The 20,920-nt window shown below is 39.7% G+C and overlaps 1 protein-coding gene and 1 long non-coding RNA gene across 4 annotated transcripts in view; both read left to right on the top strand.

Moving 5' to 3' along the window:
• Nucleotides 1-4,227, top strand: part of LOC123026821 — a 14,740-nt gene extending 10,513 nt beyond the window's left edge. Inside the window, exon 3 of the long non-coding RNA XR_006415391.1 lies at nucleotides 4,215-4,227. This is a non-coding gene — a long non-coding RNA (uncharacterized LOC123026821). The remainder of the gene's footprint in view (nucleotides 1-4,214) is intronic.
• The window catches only part of CDIN1 (CDAN1 interacting nuclease 1), a 175,495-nt gene extending 157,237 nt beyond the window's left edge, over nucleotides 1-18,258 (top strand). For all 3 annotated transcript variants that reach the window (XM_044436870.1, XM_044436871.1, XM_044436872.1), the window contains one exon: nucleotides 17,667-18,258. In XM_044436870.1, the coding sequence (XP_044292805.1) occupies nucleotides 17,667-17,781 (115 nt within the window). In that variant the 3' untranslated portion in view covers nucleotides 17,782-18,258. The remainder of the gene's footprint in view (nucleotides 1-17,666) is intronic.
• The last annotated feature ends 2,662 nt before the right edge of the window (nucleotides 18,259-20,920 follow it).

Raw genomic sequence — 20,920 nt, 5'->3', positions numbered from 1 at the left:
AAACTGGGTCTTTTCAGCCTGGAGAAGAGGAGACTCAGAGGGGATCTGTTGGCGACATACAGGTATGTGAGGGGATGCCACATGGAGATGGGTAGAGACCTGTTCTCCCCTGCAGAGGAAGGCAGGACACGCTCCAACGGAACAAAGCTCAGGGAACCTTGGTTCCATTTAGATGCCAGGAAGCACTTCCTGACAGTTAGGACCCCAAGGGTGTGGAATGGGCTTCCACGAGAGGTCGTTGAGGCCCCATCGGTGCGGGTGTTCAAGGATAGGCTGGATGTCCACATGGAGGGCATGTCATGAGCAGAGCCGGCTGGTGCCGGAGGTCAGACTAGATGGCCCAGGAGGTCCCTTCTGACTTGCTCTGTTTTCTATGTTTCTATGTTTTCAGCTAGGAGGGTATCTTGGAGCATTTGACCCAAAGCAAAAGAAACCATTAGAGGTTTGTAATAACAACAGTGTATTTTGAGTCCTTAGGAATTGTCCCTAAGAAGGTTTTTAAAAACCCAAAGTAATATTGCTAATCCTGGATGTATAAAACGTATCTTCAATAAATGATTGAATAGCTCATCTTGTCTCAAATCTTGGTGTGTATCTTATCCATAATTGTTCTGGGGCAGATGGTAGCCATGAGATATTTAGTGATGGGAAGGAACAACTATGGGAGATACCTTGCTTATATACTGTCATGTGCTACCAGGTGTTTACCTAGGAACTACGCCATATAATATGTGAGACATAATTAACCTATGTATATATGTTCCTATGGCAAATTGCTATTATGTTCATACAAAAGCAAACAAATAAAAAGCCTGGAAAGCAAGTAAATAAAACAAATGAATTTGGTGTAAATCAGAGCAATGTTGCTTATGTATTCACAACTGAGACTACCATGAGCACCATTCAGTCAGCACTTTGAAATACAAAATTCTTAACAGTTTTTGTTGATAGGGCTGAACTCCAAGCCATGAGAAAACCTACATACATGAAAACATGCCATTATCTGGCACTTTACCAAGTAATTAGATTATACATTTTTTAAATTATGGTGAAGTTCATTTGGTATTTGACACATATTTAAAAATGTCACCGAAGTCCTTCATGGAATAGGGAAAAAAACAGGGAAAAAGAGAGTAGGAAATGAAACACTTGTCCAATGCAAATTCTCTGATTCCACATATATAGTAAATGTAACAAAGTATTGCTATCTTAGATTAAAACAAAAGATGGGCTAACAGCATACCTTTTAGAGAAAACATGCATGCAAAATGGAGAGGAACCTAATTGCTTTTTGGAGGACTATAGCCGTGTCAACAGAAGGTAATAATCTAGAGGAACTGGAAAACTCTTAAAGGAGGCACTCAGAAAATGACCCTGCACTCCATTTATGCCTCTTGTCAAGGTGCACATCTTTGCATCTAATACAGATGTCTTAGTTCTAGCTCTGTAGTAGTCAAAGTACTTCCCCAGTGACTGCACGTTTGTGACAGGTGTTAGACTCAGTGTAGACCTCAGCAGAGTTTCTACCTCCTTGTGCCAGCAGAAAATTAAAACTCTGCTAGTCTTGCATACTCTGCCAGGATGTGACATCACAGATCAGTTACAAACACAGACATCATTCTGGAAAATTTTAGCGCTGAGAATGCTCCTGAAGGTCTTGGCAACCTGGGTGCTTGGAAAAAGATAAATCAAAGGACGAACTATTGAGAAGTTCATATGTTTCAGGCACAAAATAGCAAACCAGCTGCTAAAGGATCCCTCCAGCAGAATTGGTACAAGCACTCCTCCTGCCCAAGCTCCTCAGCACCTGGTGCATGCAGGTATGCCACTTCTGGTAAAGGAGATAGCACATAGCCAGCAACCTAAAAGAGCATCTCTAACACCTTTTAACATCAGAAAACACTATTAGTCAGTCTTCAAGGGCAGCCCCACATGGAATGTATAGTAATCAAACTTAAACATTACCAGAGCATAGATTACTTAAAGCAAGCTGTTCCTGTCCAGATAGGGGTAGATCTGGGCCACCAATTGCTGCTGGTAGATGGCATCCCATGCCATCTGAGACTCAAGGGACAAAGATGGCTCAGGGAAAACCACTAAGCAAGGAACCTACAATTTCAAGGGCAGTACCAACCTTGAACTCCTTCTGTCAAAGGAACTACCCACTAACAGCATCTCATTCTTGTCTGGATTGAGCTTCAGTTTGACAGTACACCTCATGAGCAAGTTATCAGTAAGCATCCCACAGAGTGCACAACTGACATTTGCCCCAGGATTATAAGCCTCTTTTAGTAGCTGTTAGGAGGTTTTAAAGTAATCTAACAGGATTTGTAGTGGCAAAAAAGGTCAACTTGGGCAACTCTGAGTTATAAGGGCACAGAGTTCCTTAGACCCTGAAATAACAGAATTTGTTGTGTCCCTCTTGTTTTTTAAAGCAGGTCATTAAGATCACATGAATGAAATTATTCCTATTATGGTAGCATTGAAGAAACCATATTGCATCTTAAGTTCCCTCATGAATCTGACTGGTTGAATAAAAATGAATTATTTGTAATGGGGAATAGATTTCTTTATACTTGAAAGCAAAACTAATCATTAAATGCAAGAACCCATAATGGTTTGGATCTAGTTGTGCCCTTACTGTAGAAGTAAACCTCTTACAATCAAGGAAAGGCTGTTCCCAGCTGAATGGGAGAGTTTTACATGGAAAAAATAACCCCCACATTAAAAGAAGTTCTTTTGTTTGGACAATTCCTTTTAAGAACTGTATAACTATGATGATGTATATGCATCTTTTTATTCACCATGTTTAACATGCTATAATACAACGCTTGATTCATTGTGCCACTCTGCTAGGACTGGCAAAGGGATTCACAGTTTATATTGTTCTTCTACTCACAAAGCTTTAGAGTCAACCCAGAATATACTCTCTTACTCCATTCTTGCCAGGTTTGTTCATACTGTTGTCATATAGTGGCCTAAGATATTGCTGAGAAAATGATATAAATTTCTTAATTTGCAAGTTAAGGCAGCAATCCCAGTCACATTTCCTGAAATTACGACCCACTGAACATAATGGGACTTACTTCTAAGTAGGAATTCTGATGTTATTAACATACCACTTGTGTGTACATGCATCCATATATATGTGGGTATATGTTTATGGGGGTGTAGAAATGGGGAGAGCATTTGCATAATAGCTGATATATAAATGGGATATTAGAAATTATCTGTATCTCTTTTTTCCGCTTTGTAAATACTGCTGCATTTCCAAAGTCATGTTTTCCTTTTTTTTTTTTTTGGGGGGGGGGGGCGGTGTTCATTGAATATAGTAAAGCCTATTTATCTAATAGGTGGCATATGTTTTAGAGAAACACACAACATTCTCATTTCCTCTAGATCAATCAACCATGAAATAATTAACTGAACTTTTTGTTTTTCCAGCAGATTTTAAAGAAATACAATACAATTGAATTTGTCCAGGTTTTTAAGTGAGGAGATGCGGGGCGGGGAGACATAAAAGATGTGACCTAAGCATTTTATCTGGCCACATTCTCTTTTAACTGTTAAAATATCCTGAAGCACTTGATCACATTGCACTTTAATTTTAAAGCCATGTGTTCTATTAGTGAAGGGCACATGTTATTGATTTGCACTCAGAGTTCCAGTCTGTTTACCAGAACGCAAAGCTGGCATGTACAGGGTCTCATCTAGGTCAAAAGGTCTAGAGTCGACATCTTTCTGAAACTTTACCCTTGTGAAAACTAGAAGCTCTGATTAGCCCTTCCAACAGCCAATTGTATGGTTTCTTACTGCCACTGATTATATTAGTTTAGCTGCGCAGACACTTAACCTATTAACATGATGGTTTGTTTATTTAATGGCAGCTGCTGTCCTCATAGGAGCTGGGCCAGACCAGTGCAGTGCATCCTGAAGGGAATTTTCCTCCACTTACTTAATTTCTGAACATCTTTTCACACATTATTTTTTCAGGTGTATGGCTGAAATTTTTTTAATGTAAGCTTCAACTATAACAAGTATGCTTACAAGCATGTTTCATACAGGTACATTTGTCAGAGGGTAGTATCAGGTGGGACCCCTGTGTTTTTGCCAGTTCCATTGCGTAAAGCCAACTCACCACTTGTGTACAGAACTGAGGACTTCATAAAGCAAGCTCCCAAATAGGCTTGCTTTATAGATCAGGACACTGGCAGATCTCCATTCTGTGAGTTTACTGGCATGCCCCACTCTAGCATTTCCATTTGTTTTTGTGCTTGTCTGAAGCAAGGCTTCAGAACCCAGAACACTCAACTGGAACTAGAATTGACTGCAGGTACAAGTTGCAACTCTGAGTTAGATTCCATATATGACATAGAAATTATTATATGAAACAACCCTTATAAGATGCCCCTGTAAATATTAAATCCTAAACCTGAATATCACCAACATTTGTAACATGTTGATTTCAGTTCGACAAGCATGTTAATTTCTAGCTGCTTGTACACAATGGGTTAAATCTCACAAGTGCAATGTGAGCTGCCCACATATCCATTCCAATGGGTTTTTCAGTCCTTGGGATAGAATGTTAAGGGTGCACAGAGGATGAAACTGCCCCCCTTCTTGGTTCTGTAGCTAGAAGCAGTTCTGTCAGCAGAATGACACTATTGAATTTAACTCCCAGGAACTATTTCAGTTTCAAAAGGCATTGGGGGTGGGGAACAGATTGATGGTTGCTTACCTCTTTATTTTGGCCAGTGCACTGCATCTATAATTAAGCCTGATGTGAGTTTTAGGAGCTATCAGTGTGCCTTGGAAGCCTTGGGATATGTTGAGGACAGGTAACACAATAAACTATCAATGGCTCATATTAACACCTTATCAGTGATTGATGTGAACTAGAACATTTGTTTTTGTTAAAAAAAAGTTAAACATCAACTGAAATTTGACATATGTGGAAGGAATGATAAATTGGTGGATAGTGCAAGCATAAAATAAAATAATAGATGCTTTGTCTTGCCAGAAAAGCCCTTTATTTGCTTATGTAAGCCCTGGAAATCTGCATGAAAAATCTAAAAGCCTACAAAGATGAACTGATGCATTTTTACCAGAGGACAGGATGTACAGCAGTTTTTAGGACTGTGTTTGCCTTACAACGTTTGGAAGACCCTGGTCAGTATCTGATGGTGCCATTCTACAAATTCAATTACCGCTAGTGGAGTGCCACTGCACATTTGTTGTGCAAGCTAACACTCATTACATTTGTGCAACCTGTAAGTAGTTGCACTAGTTGCACAGGAGCTCTATGCAACAGGTTGTACAAATCTGATGCACAACTGCTTGTGTAACTGTGTATGCATAAACAGAACTTTAGTTGGATTTTTCTCCTGCATGTACTCAGAACTCAGTTTCTGCTAGCACAACTTCATTTGCATTAACTGAGTAATTCAGTGGGATATTGCTCACTGGCCCCATTTAGATCATGAATGAGGGGGAGGAAAACAGCAATCTCTTATCTTCCCCTTCCCCTCCTGAGATGTGCAGTACTTAACTAATAATTTCTAGGTTTAATCAAATCCAGGTTTGCTATTGTGTGCTAAGCAAACAACAATGATTTGAGCATACCCCCAAAATAGCATTATAAATCATGGTTTGATCTGGATTTGTAAACCTAGTTTGTATGGAGCACTCAGATAGATATTTGTTGTTTTGGCCATAACTCAATTCATTGATTTGACTGAAAGAAGAATCAATGGGTTAAGTCCATGCAGATGATGGAAGGTGAGAGCACTTGTTCACAATCATGGTTTGGAGATCAGCTGAATGCAGCCATTATTTCTGCACATAATTAGCAAATAGTTGTTCAAGGATAGGCTAGACATGCACATGGTGGGCATGTCATGAGCAGAACCGGCTGGAGCCGTGGGTCAGACTAGATGGCCCGGGAGGCCCCTTCTGATTCACTCTGTTTCTATGTTTAATAGCAAGTATATACACATTCACCACATAAAGCCTCTTTTGCCCATAAACAAGCCCTAACCCTATACATAGGAAGTATGTATAGATGGCATCTCCCAAGGTGCTTACTTATTTAATTGTACCTTGGATACTTGTCTTATATTGTGTTTTAAGTGTTGCCTTTTATACATAGCTTGCTGCATGTGGCCATCACCATGCCTATTAAAAAAGTGGGGGAATGAACAGTTTTTGTTACACTTAGCAAACTGCTATAGAAAATTATGAAAGTTTAAAACAGACACATTTAGCTTGTTTATAATCATTTCCTCACTTCTTTCCCAACATTCAACAATGAGTTGGCAGGAGTGTGGTCCATGGTAGGCCCAGGAGGGGAGAAATTGGCCCATGGATGGCCCAAAATTGCCCATCCCTGTTGTAGAACCTTTTTACCCAAAGATGGGAAGAAAATAATTAAATACATCTTTCTTTATCATTCTGTTTTTAGCTTAGCCATATCATCACCTTCCACATAGCCTAGATTTAGAGACGATCAGTCAGTTGATTGTTAGAGGTGGCATTCTAAAGCAGTGTCACTTGAGAATCACATGGAAACCATAAAAAGTTTCAGCAGTTTAATTTTATATGATCAAGAAAGCATCCAAAAATCTGCCATCCCCTAGGATTTTCAAGACTCTTGTGGATAAGTATTTTTAAGAACAGTATTTAAAAGCAAAAGCCTCTTTAAAGCATTTCCATAAATTTACACGCAGCTAAATACTTGTGTGCTAAGTAAGAGCAAATAAATACTTTAAAGAGAAAACAATGCCTAAGCTAACAGAAACTTTGCTGTCTACTTCATAATATCTTGTGAAGTTTTTGAAACTGAGGGTTTTTGAAGTAACTAATTGTTTTAATATAGTGTGAATTACCTAGAATTAGAAATGAATTTTAATTCTTACTTTTACTCCTTCAACTGGAATTATAGCTCTTTTAATCTCTTGAATTTACCATTTTTCTTCTGTTGCCATAGTGAAATCAGGTAGCACGAGCAAAGCTGCAAGGCTTTTTCCCCCCTTCCCTTTGAACTTGGTTAAAAATAATGCTTAATCTATTAGACGTGCTTTTAAAATATGCTTTAAAATGTAAATTTAAAAGTAGAGCAGGTGGAGAATCTAAAGACTGGCAGGTTTAGGAACAGGAATCTTATTTATCCACAGGATGTATACATCTTATGCAGGTTCAAAGAAAGAATTTGTCCCTTTTGCAGTGGCTTTTATCAAGTAGGATAGTTTGTAAAGGCGAAAATTTTGCTTGTTTGAATTTCTGTTTGTTTGAAATTCTACTAGCATGAAATTCAAGTGTTTCTTGTGTTTTTGGCTGTGAACACTAACTCATAAAAATATCCAAAGTGGTGCACTCCAACCTGAGAGTCAGAGCTGACAGTATTGATTTGCACTGGATTCACACTGAGCGTGTGGGCAGGGGTGTAAAGACCAGCTGTTTCTCATTGCCTAGCTCTTGAATCTTCTGTATGTTAAGAACTGCTAGTGCAACCTTGATGGGATATGCTGGAATTCAGTTTTGAGTTCTGTGCTTGCCTTTAAAAAAAACAGTACTGTATTTTATACTGTCATCTTTTAGTTGGAAAGTTCTCACTTAGCTCTTCATAAACTACAATCATTGTTCTTATCAGAGTACTCTGATAAGTTTACTTTAAATTTACTTTAAAGTAAATTTTACTTTAAAAGAGACATACCTAGATGCATTAAATGTATTCTTAAGAAATGATATTAACAGTTCTGAATCCCCTCTTGAACATTGGATGGGTAAAAGGAAGCTGTATTGATGTGGTATAGATTGTGCCCTGACTCTTTTAGATCAATCAGGCAGGACCAGCAGGGGGAATACTTCCTCTGGCTAAAGGATAAGTTGACCTTAGGAAAGGGAGCTTGTAGCAAATATCCTTTTGGTCTTGGCTCCCAGTAAAAAATTCATTATTTAAGGTCTACCTACTCTGTCTAAGAATCACCTTTGGCTGTGTGACACACAATATGACACTTGTAGTGAGGGAGATTTTTTTGTTTGGCACCTCTTCCTGCTCTGGCAAGGCCTGTAGCCAGATCAACAGCTGCAAAAAGGAAAAGGTTTCTGCTGGCACACGGCAGTTACAGATTATTCAGATATCATCTTGCACTGGCCCCAGGATGGCCTGTTAGTTCAAGCTCTAAAAATAAACAACTATTAATCACCAAATGGCAAGATGAGTTGACCAGCACTTTGGCAGCCTGGACCTCAGTTTAACCTTACTCAAAATCTTGCTTCATGTTTTCTGTCACTGTGGCAGTTCACAGCCTGGCATTCCTTTAAAGTCAGACAGTTACAAGCTTAACTAAATGTTTGCTTCAAATTCTTCTCAATGATGACATATAGTTTGAAACCTGGAGAAATTAGACAATGGAGGGCTTTTATGCAGCCTTCCAAGAATAGGTTAGGAGTCATGAAGGATATGAAGTAAAACTAAGGAATAAGGAACAGTTTTGTGGAGGAAAGGAGTCTTCAGTGGAATCTTCTTCCAAGGTAGAATTTAGTCTGGAAGGGGGCGGGGGCGGGGGGTGATTTGTGTTGTTCTGTAGCTCTATGACAAGTCACGTTTTCAACATCACCGCTTTAAAAATTGGTAAGCAAATTATGTCTTGATGTGTCATAATGTATGGTCCACTTTACTGACTGACTAGGATGCAAGGGCTGCCATTCATCTGGGTTTTTATTATTCCTCAGCAAATCCTTTTTATTATGGCAGACATTTAGACTTACAGTGACTTATCAACTGCAGAGTTTTGTCAATTAAACACATGTGCTGATGAATAAAAGCAAATAAAAATCACACAGTCCCACCTCTGGATATTGGTGTCCTGTGCAAATGGAGTTTCCAAGCTGGCAGCTTGAGTGGAAGAAGCCAAGGGGCTACATATAGCCCATGGGGGGCCCTGAAGGAGCAGTGCCATTGCTTAGTCTATGATGCTACTGGATGTGATGCTACCTGGTCTCTAGAAGCAGGAAGTTGCTAACTAACTAACTAACTTATACTAACTAATGCTGCCCATTGGACCATCTGAACAATATTGCCACACTGAGTGGCAGTGGCTCTCCAATAATGTTTCCTAACCCTATCCGGAAAGGCCAGGATTGAAGCAGGGACCTTCTTCATACCAAGCATGTGCTCTCCCACAGCTATAGCCCTTCCCCTTTCTCTAGTTGGTGGTAATGAGCAGATGATGTGCAGTGCACCAGTACATTCCCCATTAAGGACTAATGGGAAGGGGAGGTTAAAGGGCAACACCGAAGCCAGTGGGATTTGCTTCACAAATACAGGGCCGAAGATGGTCCAGGTCCTGTGTATGTCTGGAGACTATTTTTTGAATTTTGAATTTTTTGATTTAATGCATTTCAAATGCATTTCTTGTCCCATTGTAAAATATAATTTGTAATCAGTTGAACTGTTGTTTCATTTAGAGTTTTGTCATCTTTCTTCAATGTACATTTTACTGTGACAGGCTTGAAAATCAATTTGTTTAAAAATTTCCAAAATACACAGTTGCATTATCTTATGAACCACAAAATAGATGGCCAGCAGTATTGCTAGCAATCTGTTGATGTTATTGGCACTGGCTGGGGTTGCATGACATGATAACCCACCATGGTTTATAAGCCATTACGGATTAGCATGGTGTCCAAATTCAGCAGCTGCCAATGTCTTGTTTAGGGGTTAATTAACTCACATTGGTTCACTGTATTGCGTGAACCCGGACAACAAAACAACCCATGGGCAATCCAAAGAACAAGAGACCCCTGGGCAAGCTGGCAGAAATGCATACTGCTCTAACCAGGAGTACAGTGGGTGACGGTCTTTCCTAGCCGGTCCCAGGAACCAAAGCAGCACTTGGGAACAGCTGAGAAATGCTTGTTACCAAAGTGGGGGCAGTGGCCACAAGTGAGGAGCAGGTGATCCAGATCCAGAAGGATTGGACAGGCTTTGAAAGTGGGTGGGGGACAACAGGATGGCATTCCATTTGGATAAGTGCACTTGGCACCCAGGAATAGGTGTCACATGTACAGGATGGGGGGCAAGTGAAAGGAATCTTCAGGCACTTGGCAACAGCAGGCTAAGCCAGCAGAGTGATGTGGTGGTTAAGAAAGCAAAAGCCACCCTTGGATGTATAGCCAAAAGCGTGGCTTCCAGATCTAGGGAGCTGTTGATACTGCTCTACACAACTCTGGTGCGTTATAGCAGAGACATAGCTAGGTGAGAATCAGTTCAGCGCAGGGCCACAAGAATGGTAGCCAGGTTGGGAGAGATGGCATATGAGGAAAGATTGAGGGAACTGGGTCTTTTCAGCCTGGAGAAGAGGAGACTCTGAGAGGATTTTTTATGGGTAGGTGAGGGGATGTCATGTGGAAGAGGGCCACGACCTGTTCTTCCATGCAGTGGAGGGCAGGACATGTTCCAGTGGGGCAAAGCTCAAGGGACCGGGCTTCAGATTGGATGTCAGGAAGTATTTCCTGGCAGTTAAGGCCCCTAGATATGGAACGGGCTTCCAAGGGAGTTGGTTGAGGCCCATTAATGAGGCTGTTCAAGGAAAGACTGGAGAACCACATGTTGGGGATTACATAAGTGGAGCTGGCTGGAGCCAGGTCTCAGACAAGATCACCCTGGAGGCCCCTTCTGACTCACTTTTTTCTGTGTTTCTAAATCCCTCCCCTAACCATGGCAAGAGATTTCAAGCTGGCCATAGTGTAACTTTTTTTCTCTGTTTCAGAGTGCAAATGCCACCATTAAAGATGGTTTTTGCAATTTGGGGTGCCCCCTGAAGGATATCCAATGGTACCTTGGGGGGTTGGCCACAATTGTTATTAAATTTATTAATAATTTCCATTTATGTGCTGTAACCATAGCCCATGATTGGGCTCCCTGTGTGGCTTACAACAATGAAAACAACAATTGCTTGCTATTTAAAAAAAAATCTGATACTGAGCATGATTGTATGCACTCAATATCACAGGGGGTTTTTTATCCTTTTTTTGTTTTTAACTTGCTGCTTGTCCTGAGGAGACCCAGCTTTTTAACACCACTTGGACTGGTTTCTTTAATACAACATAGACAGCCATGGTGACAAAATATGATTGCAGGGCTCCATGTAGCACTGCAGGAAAATCCACTTTGCTGAAAGGGGCTGTTTCCCCCTTTTCACTGCACAAGCCCGTTTCTTTGCAGGAAGTCAGCTAACCCAGGTGACTCCCAAGTCTTGCCAGCTAGTAATGCGGCGGGGGGGGGGGGAGACACTTCAAAACTTGGGGAATCCCCAATGTAGGGAAGTAGGTATGGCTCTTAAATTACAAGCCTCCCACTGCATGGAAAATTCTCGTTTTGCCACTTCTCAAGGTACTCTCGACGAGTGGTAAACAACAAAACTAGAAGGACATCTGGGCCCTCCCAGCATTCCTCCAAAAACTGTATCTGCGGTCCTTAGTTTTGGAGCCTGCTACCGTGCCATTGGGTTATCCAGACTTGGAAAGTGAGATCAGCCCAGGACCACAGGCACTGAAGATTTTGTTTCAAAGGGTGATTTGCCCTTTTAAAAAACAAACAAAATCTTAAAGGTGGGGTACAATAATCCAATCTGTTTGAATTTAACTCACGTGCATAGGGGATTACTGTACTATGCAAAGCTGCCCATTCTCTCACAATCACTACCAAACTCACCTCTGAAGGTGGCAGTCTCAATAAAAGGGCCTTTCCAGAAGGCCTTAAGACAAAAAATACAATGAATATTAAAAGCAAGCTTATCCTTATGCAAACCAAACACATTTTTGCAAATGCCAAAAAGCCAGGATTGGCTATAGTTCCCTGCTATGTATACAGATGATGGCAAATGAACAAGACTTGGGATACCCGTGGGATATTTTGCCTCTTTGAACAGTAGACGACATGCTGTGTCAAAGATTTGCTATGTGGCCTGAATAAGAAACTGTTTAAGAAGACAAGTTCAGTGTCTCCTTGGGCATGCCTAACTATGTGGCTCTTGAGATCCCAGACAGTGTGCCGAACAAGAATTATTTCTTCTAAAGCAGCTGGATCTCTAATCACTGATATCCATGAACTGTTTGATACCAGCCAAATATATTTTATCCAGTTGGTAATGTATCTCTTAAGCTTGCATTTCTCCTGGGAACTGTATTTGATTTTTAAAAAAACCTTTAAATGCTATGTGCCATTTCTTGTGAATTAGGCCCATCAGTGGATTCATAGTAAAAACACATACGAAGCAATTATTTTCCTTTATCAAGTATAACCATTCTAGTTGCTTCTTTTTATCCTGCTGGCCTCCTGCTCTATTGTGACAGGCCTGACCAAAACATATAAATCTGTATTTTGCCTTGAAGGTAACATGTTTTTGAGTTATAGGCAACTCCATGATTGGTTTAGGAAATGGACTACAAGATTACAAAATGATTATGAAAAATGTCACCTTTCACCCATGTCCCGAGTTTGAAAATACTCCCTTTAATGTAAAAGTATTGCAAGTTTGCTCTAAAAAAATTCATGCTTATTTATATCCATACATTCTGATATGGCAGTAGCAATTTATGGATTTTGAACCAGCCTAGGCAGTTTTTGAAAACTACACAGAATATTTTGAATATTAAATAAAGTAAATAAGTTTACATGTTGCAAAAATAGACACAAAACAAGGTTTTAGGGTAATTTGGAATATCTGCAGAGAATCAAGGGAACACGGCTGCTTTGTACCTGCAGAAAATCTGGCCCTCTTGGGTATAGGCTGATGCAACTTTTAACTTTTAAAATTCAAGGCTGCCTGTATTCCCTATACAGGAAGGCATGAAAATGCAGGATTATTAGCATTATGTAATATGATGTGTTGAATGCATTGCATTCATTTCTTTGTCATTGAACTTTCCTATGGAAAATTTGGGATAGTTAAGTACTTAAACATTTCTATATTTCCTTTTAGTCAGTAGACTCAATGGGGTCACCATGACCTGCTTGAAAACTGCTTTAATCACATGAGAATGCACTCTATAGGGAGCTATGGTGAGCTAGAAGTCATGTGTCAAACATGTATTGATACATGCCATCTTGTGTGTCCATTGTGGCCTGCACAATCTGTACCACACTTCATAAACTTGCTTAGATCATCATCAGGGCTAGATAATACAGCCACATACAGGACTATATAATAACCTCTCAGCCACAATTTCCTAGATATCCTCAGGAATGGATGTACATGGATGGTACATGAAAATAGTGTCAGCAGAATATGGAGTTGGCAAACTGGCACATTTCCAGCTGTGCACATGGGTGTGTAATAGGGAATAGGTTGTGGTGACCAGCAAAGAAGGATTGTTTCATTGAGTGCTTAGACCAGCAGGACTGAGTGGGAGCCACTCAGTATCTGCTTCTGTTTCAACTAACTGTGTTTGTAGATACATCCAGACCTGGACAAACTGTAGTTAATGTTAATTATCATCTTTTGATATAAGCCAACTTCATACCATGGTTAATGATTCTTACTGTTTCAATAAAATGTAGTCAACTCTAACCAGATTTCCTAATTCCAGAGAAGTGCACCTGGCACTGACACTTTATTCTTTTCCAACATTTTAAGATTTAATTGTTGTTTGAATTGTGTGAATTTATTTATTAAAGGCTTTTTTTATCCTGTCCTATCACCTTAATCACCTCATGGCCATGATGTGGGGCATGTGAGCATGTGTGTAGCATCAAGTGAAGGCTTAGTGTTACTTGAAGAACAGGTTTTAGTCTGATAATACAATTTTATTTTTTCATATTGCAGCACACAGGCACTTCTGCATGTTTACGTAAAGTCCACTGTAACACACATGCTGATTGTCCTATCTTGTAGATTTTGAAGCAAGAGTAAGTCAAATAACCATGACCAAAAATCCCAAACAAGTGTTATCCTTGTACGCCAACACTGATATTTGTAACTATTTAAAGATAGAAAATACCCAGTTTGAAAAATGTTCTTAAACCGCAATCTTGTGTCTATTTAGTAATGCTGGGAACTGTAAGATTTTTTTCCCTGTCTAGACATGCTTAGCATTGCATCTTTATTATTTTTGTCTCCTTGACTGATCAGTGCTTGAATGTTCCAAACATCTCTCTGACACAGGAGCATATGATGTATATTTCTTTTCAAACAGGTCTGTTGTTTTGATACTGAATTCAAGTCTCACTTATTTTTTTTACAATGTGCAATAGTTTAAACATTTTCAGCATTTGGCTTTCCTAAGCCTAACTTCTTTAAAGGGACTACAAAAGAAAGGTTAGTCACCAATTTGTTAAACAGTATCATTACTCTATAAATAAGTTTCTGAACTTACTCTGTAATTTAGACTCCTGAGTTGGATTCTTAACATACCACATCTATGCATCTATGAAAAATGGTGGTGATTCTCAAATTTAAAAGGGTGGTTCTTGCTTCTATCTTTGACCTCTTTACTGCTTCCCGTTGACACAAAGGGGGGGAGAAGGTTAAATGACTTTTCAAATTAAGGCAGCAATAATTAACTACTGGCATTGTTTGTGATTTTCCGACTCTGCGAGCTAATGAGAGAGAAATTAGTGCTTAGCAGCAGGAGCTCCTGATAGTCAGTGCCAAATGCTAAATGTGCCAACAAGTTAATTTTGGTTTTAAGTACTTCTCTTAAGTCTTTTTGAACAATGAATTAGAATAGAGATTGTATTTGTGTTGCACATATGCTACTTTTGCTATACAGAAGCTTAATTTTAGAAGAATACTATAATGAAAAGCTTCATTCCATCCAGCACAGAATGAAGCAATGAACAATATTATTGACCCATAATATGCAAACTTCCAGTTGACTCAGTGACCCAGTTAAGGCGTAACTGCAAATCACAATTTATAGTTATGAGACTAAGCTTGTACAAGTCATTACATACTTCTTTCCTTCCTCTTTGAGCATAAAAGGAAGAGGTCAAAAACATTGACATTCCAAACCTGCCACAGTACTCTATTACATTCCAGCTCAGGGTATTCCAAGTATGATAGGTTAAAACAAACCAAGCGCAAACCATAATTTGATAACCAGGTTTGTTAACTAACTGCAGTCAGAACAAACCACATTTTAATGGTTCATAAGAGGAAGTATGATTAGATCAAAAGTGGAAATTTTCTCTATCTTGTCATGCATAAAAGAGGAGCAGGTATGCGGGGAGTATACAAGCTTGAGGCTCATGAAACACATTCTTTAGAACAAAACATCATTATGTCTGAATCAGGCCAATCAGAACTTGTTCTTTAATTAATTAATTAATTAATTAATTATTAAAACATTTCTATGCCTTGCCGAGGCCTCAGGGCGGCTTACAACATCAAATTAATGGGCATGTTATAAAAAATGGCATCTTGAGCCAGTCAATGGCTATTAAAACACAACAATAAAAGTAACTGCGTCATTTGTCAAGCTGCTGAAATACATTATTTCAACTAAAGTTCATCTACTCTAACAAGTAGAAGCATTTACCTTTTTTGGGGAACAAGGTTAGTAATTAATTCTCCACTAAGGCAAATGCATTGCAGCATGCAAATGTTCTGGTTTCTGAATTTCACAGAGATCTCTATGAAGAATGTACTCATACAGTATAGACATAATATATGCACACACATCACTACCACCACCCGTTCGTGCAGTTGCACCAAGATAAAGGGATTGACAATGGGATCAGTCCTTCCTCTCTCACAGCCTCTCTGCACTTGCGCACAGATCATAGTGTACCAGCCATTACTCGGAATGGGACCTCTCTGTGTACCTTCCACATAGTCAGCCTCATACTGCTCTCTTCCTCAAGTCCCTGGCTATACCATTCCAGATCTGTGCTTGTGTGGTTTTTCAAAGAAAATAGTGACCTTCTGTGATTCATGGTAATCAGGTAGATGACTGGTTTCCATATCTGCTCATCACTCTTCATAAAATCAGGACCAGATTAGCTTTTACAGCCAGAGCTAGTGTGGTATAATAGTTAAAGAGTTGTTTTGCCACCTGATTCTAGTCCAGGTGGACCTTGAAACTCAATGGGCCCCTTTGGACCAGTCACTGACTCTCAGCCAAAGCTACCTCACAATGTTGTTGTGAGGACAGAATGGAGAAGAGGAAGAGGAGTATGTAAGCCAGAGTGATAGACAACAAATACTATCTGGTCCACTGAACTAATAATTATGTAGCATAGCTGAATCTACAGAGTAAGTCTGTATAATGCCTGTTCTGTGAAACCTGAGGTTTTAGAATGAAAGATGTGATTTCTAAGCTATACAGAGCAACTGCTGCTGAAAATATTGGATGGTAATAATTACAAATTCAGAGGTGGCAAAAGTAAGAAGTTGAATAAAGACATTGCATTCTGTTCACCCAAAATGGTCAAGGGGGTCCACTAGGTTTTGTCCCTAATGATACCTTTCATTTTTCATTACACATGGGTGGTGACTTTCTTCTCCTTTTGTGTGGGACACAACCCTGGTACAGTCTGGTACTGCCCGCAGTTTTGAATACCTATATTATCAACTTGGAGGGCATGTAAATTGCCATGGCTCCCTTGAGACACTTCCATTATAATTAAAACATTAACAAAGGCTGGATACCATGTTGGCTTGAATACAGCTTGGTGTGCACACCATGACGTGACATTCCATTGAACTTGTACATACGGTCTCTTAACAGCTCATCCTGTATGGCTGTTTTTGGCAAGTTCACTGTACTATACAATAAATCACTGAAAGAAAGAGCTTTTGGCCTCACATTGTACAGCCCGCTGTAACATTAGACCATAGAAGGCTGTTCTGTTTTTAGACATCCTTTTACTAACCCTAGCATTCATAATTTATGATTTCACTGTAAAATTCTTGCAACACTACACCAAAAGTAGTGCTTCCCTTTAATTAAGTGCTCTCAGTAGGAAAAACGTGAAACTGATGTGCAAAACATATTGCTGTACACAGTGATTGATAGTGATTACTTCTTTATGAACCCAGCCTGAGGGTCTGAACTTCCTGATGGGTAAAATAGGCCATGGGCTACTTCCTGAGATTGCCTACTGGGGATCAGTCAGTAATATCTGAGGGATTCCGGAGGCACAACATGGAGTCTCTTTGAATAAAAACGTGTGGTAAACTATGTTTTGCTTTGATAGTTTCTTGTGTAATCCCTCATTGCAGAGATTATATTTCAAATAATAGTGAGTACTTCTTTGTCATCAGCTTTGCATGCACAGGCACACTTTTTAAATCCTGAAATGTCAGGTCTGAGAAGAAGGAAAGAAAAATAATGCAGAGCTTCTCTAAATATTATTCAGTAATTATATATAGTTGCAGCCAAAGTCTTGCTGGCCTATTATGAATTACTGTGCAATAAAAACACCCCAAATATCAATTCTGACGGATTTATAGAATGAATAGAGCCATCAAAGAAAAACTAAACAGATATTCACATAGAGTGTATTTTAAACTGCTTAAAACATCTCTGCAGGGTTTACATAAGTTTTGTTTTGTGTTCCCAAGTTCGCATGAATTGCTCATAACCTCATGTCCTGATGTACTCATGATGTAGGTGCACTTAAGTTTACATATTATTTATGTCTTTTGTTTTTAATACAGGTTTGGTCCAGGACTAGTTATCTATTGGTACGGGTTCATCGAGGAGTTGGACTGTCATCGCAATCGTGGTATCTTGCTTAAAGACTGCTTCCCTACAGGCATAGTTACTCTTTGAGACAGCATGGCTGAGCAATGAGGATGGAAGAAAATTTAGAGGAAAAGATGAATCCGGAAACAATTTTACTTTCCTGCAGTATAAACTACTGGCAACATCTGCCCTGAACTTCATTTGAACTCTTACTGCCTGGGATCACCCCACTACTACTTTAGACAAACACATCAAGGGTTTCTGTTTTACTTCAACCCTCTGCTGATGCAAGCAGCTAAGAAATACAGACACAGCCCAAACATTATCAGCATTTTTGTCTCTGTCAAACAGTTTATAGATAGCCATAATCTTTCTTCCTTCCGGATGGCTTCTCCTTGCACTTTGAACAAAAGAAGCGATGTGGAGGCTAAAAGGTGTGACTTTCAGTTTCCCTCCCCATTATGAAGTCACCTTTTTAAAAAGCCTTCTTCCACACATACTTTGTCAGCTAAATGTTAGAAATTAAGCTCATACAAAACTTAGTAAATATATTGTGCCAAGCTCATATAGCAAATATGGGGGTGGGGGTGGGGGTGGGGAGGGAAACATACTATCTGGCAATGCTTGTTTTTAACAGAGAACTTACTGGATTTGGGGCACAAAACCAGGACATTTAATATTTTATCTAGTTCTAATTACTGGAACAGATAATTGTAGAAATATTTTTCATTGTTCTGTGTCTTGGAATTCTAAGTCAGAAATGTTTACCCCAGACATTAAGGTGAGTAGATCTTTTACTGTTGGTATTTTAAAGTGAAATAAAGTGGAACATTGAACTTCAGTCTTATTCTTGTAATTAGTCACCACATTCAAGTAAATTTATTCCCCCAGCTTGATATACCACACCAAAATTAATTTTCCCTGGAAGTCAGTGTGGTGTAGTGGTTAAAGCATTGACTGGAACTTGGGAGGTTCAGATTCTAGTCCCCATTTTCCATGAAGTTCACTGGGAGACTGTGAGCCAGTCCCAGACTCTCAGCCTAATTTTACATCAAAGGGTTGTTGTGGAGGTAAAACGGGTAAGCTACCTTGGATCAGGTGGAGGATCAGGTTAGCCACCTTGGATTCCTTCTGAGCAGAAAGGGGCAGAATATTAATGTAATACTTTAGAAATATATTATCCCAGTGCAGAATCTAATCCATATTTAACTAACACTCAATCTACTCTTTCCCCTATTGTCAGCCTCATCACACACCTCACTTTTTTCCACCACCCACAACTGTCTCTGTGTCTGTCTCCCACCATTTTCCAAAGTCAATTCACCCCAAACTCTTTCTCTCACACGCACAGCCCACAATGATCCATCCACTTATAGACATAAACATGTACCCCATTCTTTCACCATGCCTCACTTCTCCACTTCCTTCCACCCAACGCAACCCCAGCCACTTCACAGTTCCTTACAGGTCAGCCCTGGTTGCCTTGCAACCCTTCCCATCCAGCCCTGCCTTTCTTCTGCTACCAGCCCTGCAAGCCCTCCCTGCATCATGCAGAGCTTTACCTCATGCTACAAGGCCAGAGCAAGGTCCCTTCTAGGCCTTCTTTTGCCAGGGTGAGGGGAGGAGGCCAGGCAGCTGCAAAGGGAAGCAATGGCTTCCAGCTGCCTGCCATTTTCCTTTTCTAAGAAGGTCTCTGAGCACATAGGAGGCCACAAACATTGCCAGGAAATGACATGAAAAGTGTGAAGACTTTACTCTGCAGCATATATAAGCACTCATCTGTATTTTTTAATATTTCCTTGATTAAATTAATTGGAAGCAGGGTCCCTCAGTGAGTGCCAAGGGAGGTAATCCATGGGCAGGTTAGCACTCATGAGGTATATGTTGATCACTTCAGGGATGTAGGTAATCTAAATTGCTCTGTCTTGGCTTCTAATATCCTATTTGAAATTCCCAATTTATCATATGCCAAGTACTTAAATGTTGCTATGTCTTTCATGCTCCAGCAGAATAGAAAAGACAAAATCTAATACGCATCCTTTTCATACTCTTTTGATGAGTTATGAGCTTGTTCCCATTGATTCAGGTATTTGGTCCTCCTGATACTCGTGTTCTCCCACAGTTGCTAACACTGTCTTTACATGGTTCTGCCCTGTTGACCCTTGTTATTTTCTCCCAGACAATGTATTGTTTTCAGACAGGTAGCTTTTTAATTTGGTTCATTTTTCTTTGTTAACAAAAATCTGAGTGAGGGGCATCTTTCACAGCGTTTCAGCTCTCATTGCCCCTCTGCACACTGTTTTGCACAGGAGAATCTCAGTGCTCTTCCCAGACCTCTGGGTTATCCAGGTGGTGGAATTGGCCCTAAGTTTTTGAAGTATTTTTTCCATTTGTTTGTGTTTTTTAAAAAATTACACTTTCAGTAGGACCTTATCCCAAGCAGCTGTAACCCACATAGATTCCACCCTTCAACATGATGCAACAGGCTCACAGATTTGCTTGCACATAAACGATGGAGGGTGAAATCCACAGCATGTAATTTGCTGATAGTGTATTAAAATAGTACTGTGGGTGCAATTCCCTGGCAAGTATAGAACAGGGTGAAATGAAAGAGAAATACAGCACTATTCTAGCACAGAAGTGAAATTGTGAAGGGCCTAAATGCAGTGGGCTTTAAGGGCACAGCTGGATTTGCTCAAGGTAGCACATCTGCATTCTGCTGTTTGAAATAATCTGGAACAGCAGCCTTTATAAAATGGCCTAACACGCCTCTCTCTCTCCCTCTCTTTGGAATAAATTAAATTTATTTGCACAGATGTTGAAAATCCTGCTCAAGTCTCATCTAATCTTTGTTTTGTTTGGATTTTACATTAAATTTATGATCGGGAAAGATAAATAAAATGAGGTGCTCGTATTTTGGTATTTACACCCTTCCATAACATAACAGGTTGGGAGCCTGTATTGGTATCCTCAATCAAACCTTTTGACTTTATATAGGCTCATTTCTAAATAATCATGTAAGAAGTAGCACAAAGCACTCATAAAGACTTGCCGTTGAAGTGTTCCAATTCTACTTTCACAGGCTCACCTCACCAAAATTATTTTAAACATTAGTGATTTTTAAATAATATGCTAATGTCTCTTCTATGTTGCAAAATAACGTGTATGTATTTTTCCTTTATCATATATAAACATCAAGCCTACAAGTTAAGAAAAAAAGATTGCA

Source organism: Varanus komodoensis, unplaced genomic scaffold (genome assembly GCF_004798865.1).
Source record: "Varanus komodoensis strain SLA01 unplaced genomic scaffold, ASM479886v1 scaffold3, whole genome shotgun sequence".
In the NCBI taxonomy this organism is placed as follows: Eukaryota; Metazoa; Chordata; class Lepidosauria; order Squamata; family Varanidae; genus Varanus; species Varanus komodoensis.
Note: the sequence above shows the minus strand (reverse complement) of the source record. Positions and strands in the feature narration are given on the sequence as shown.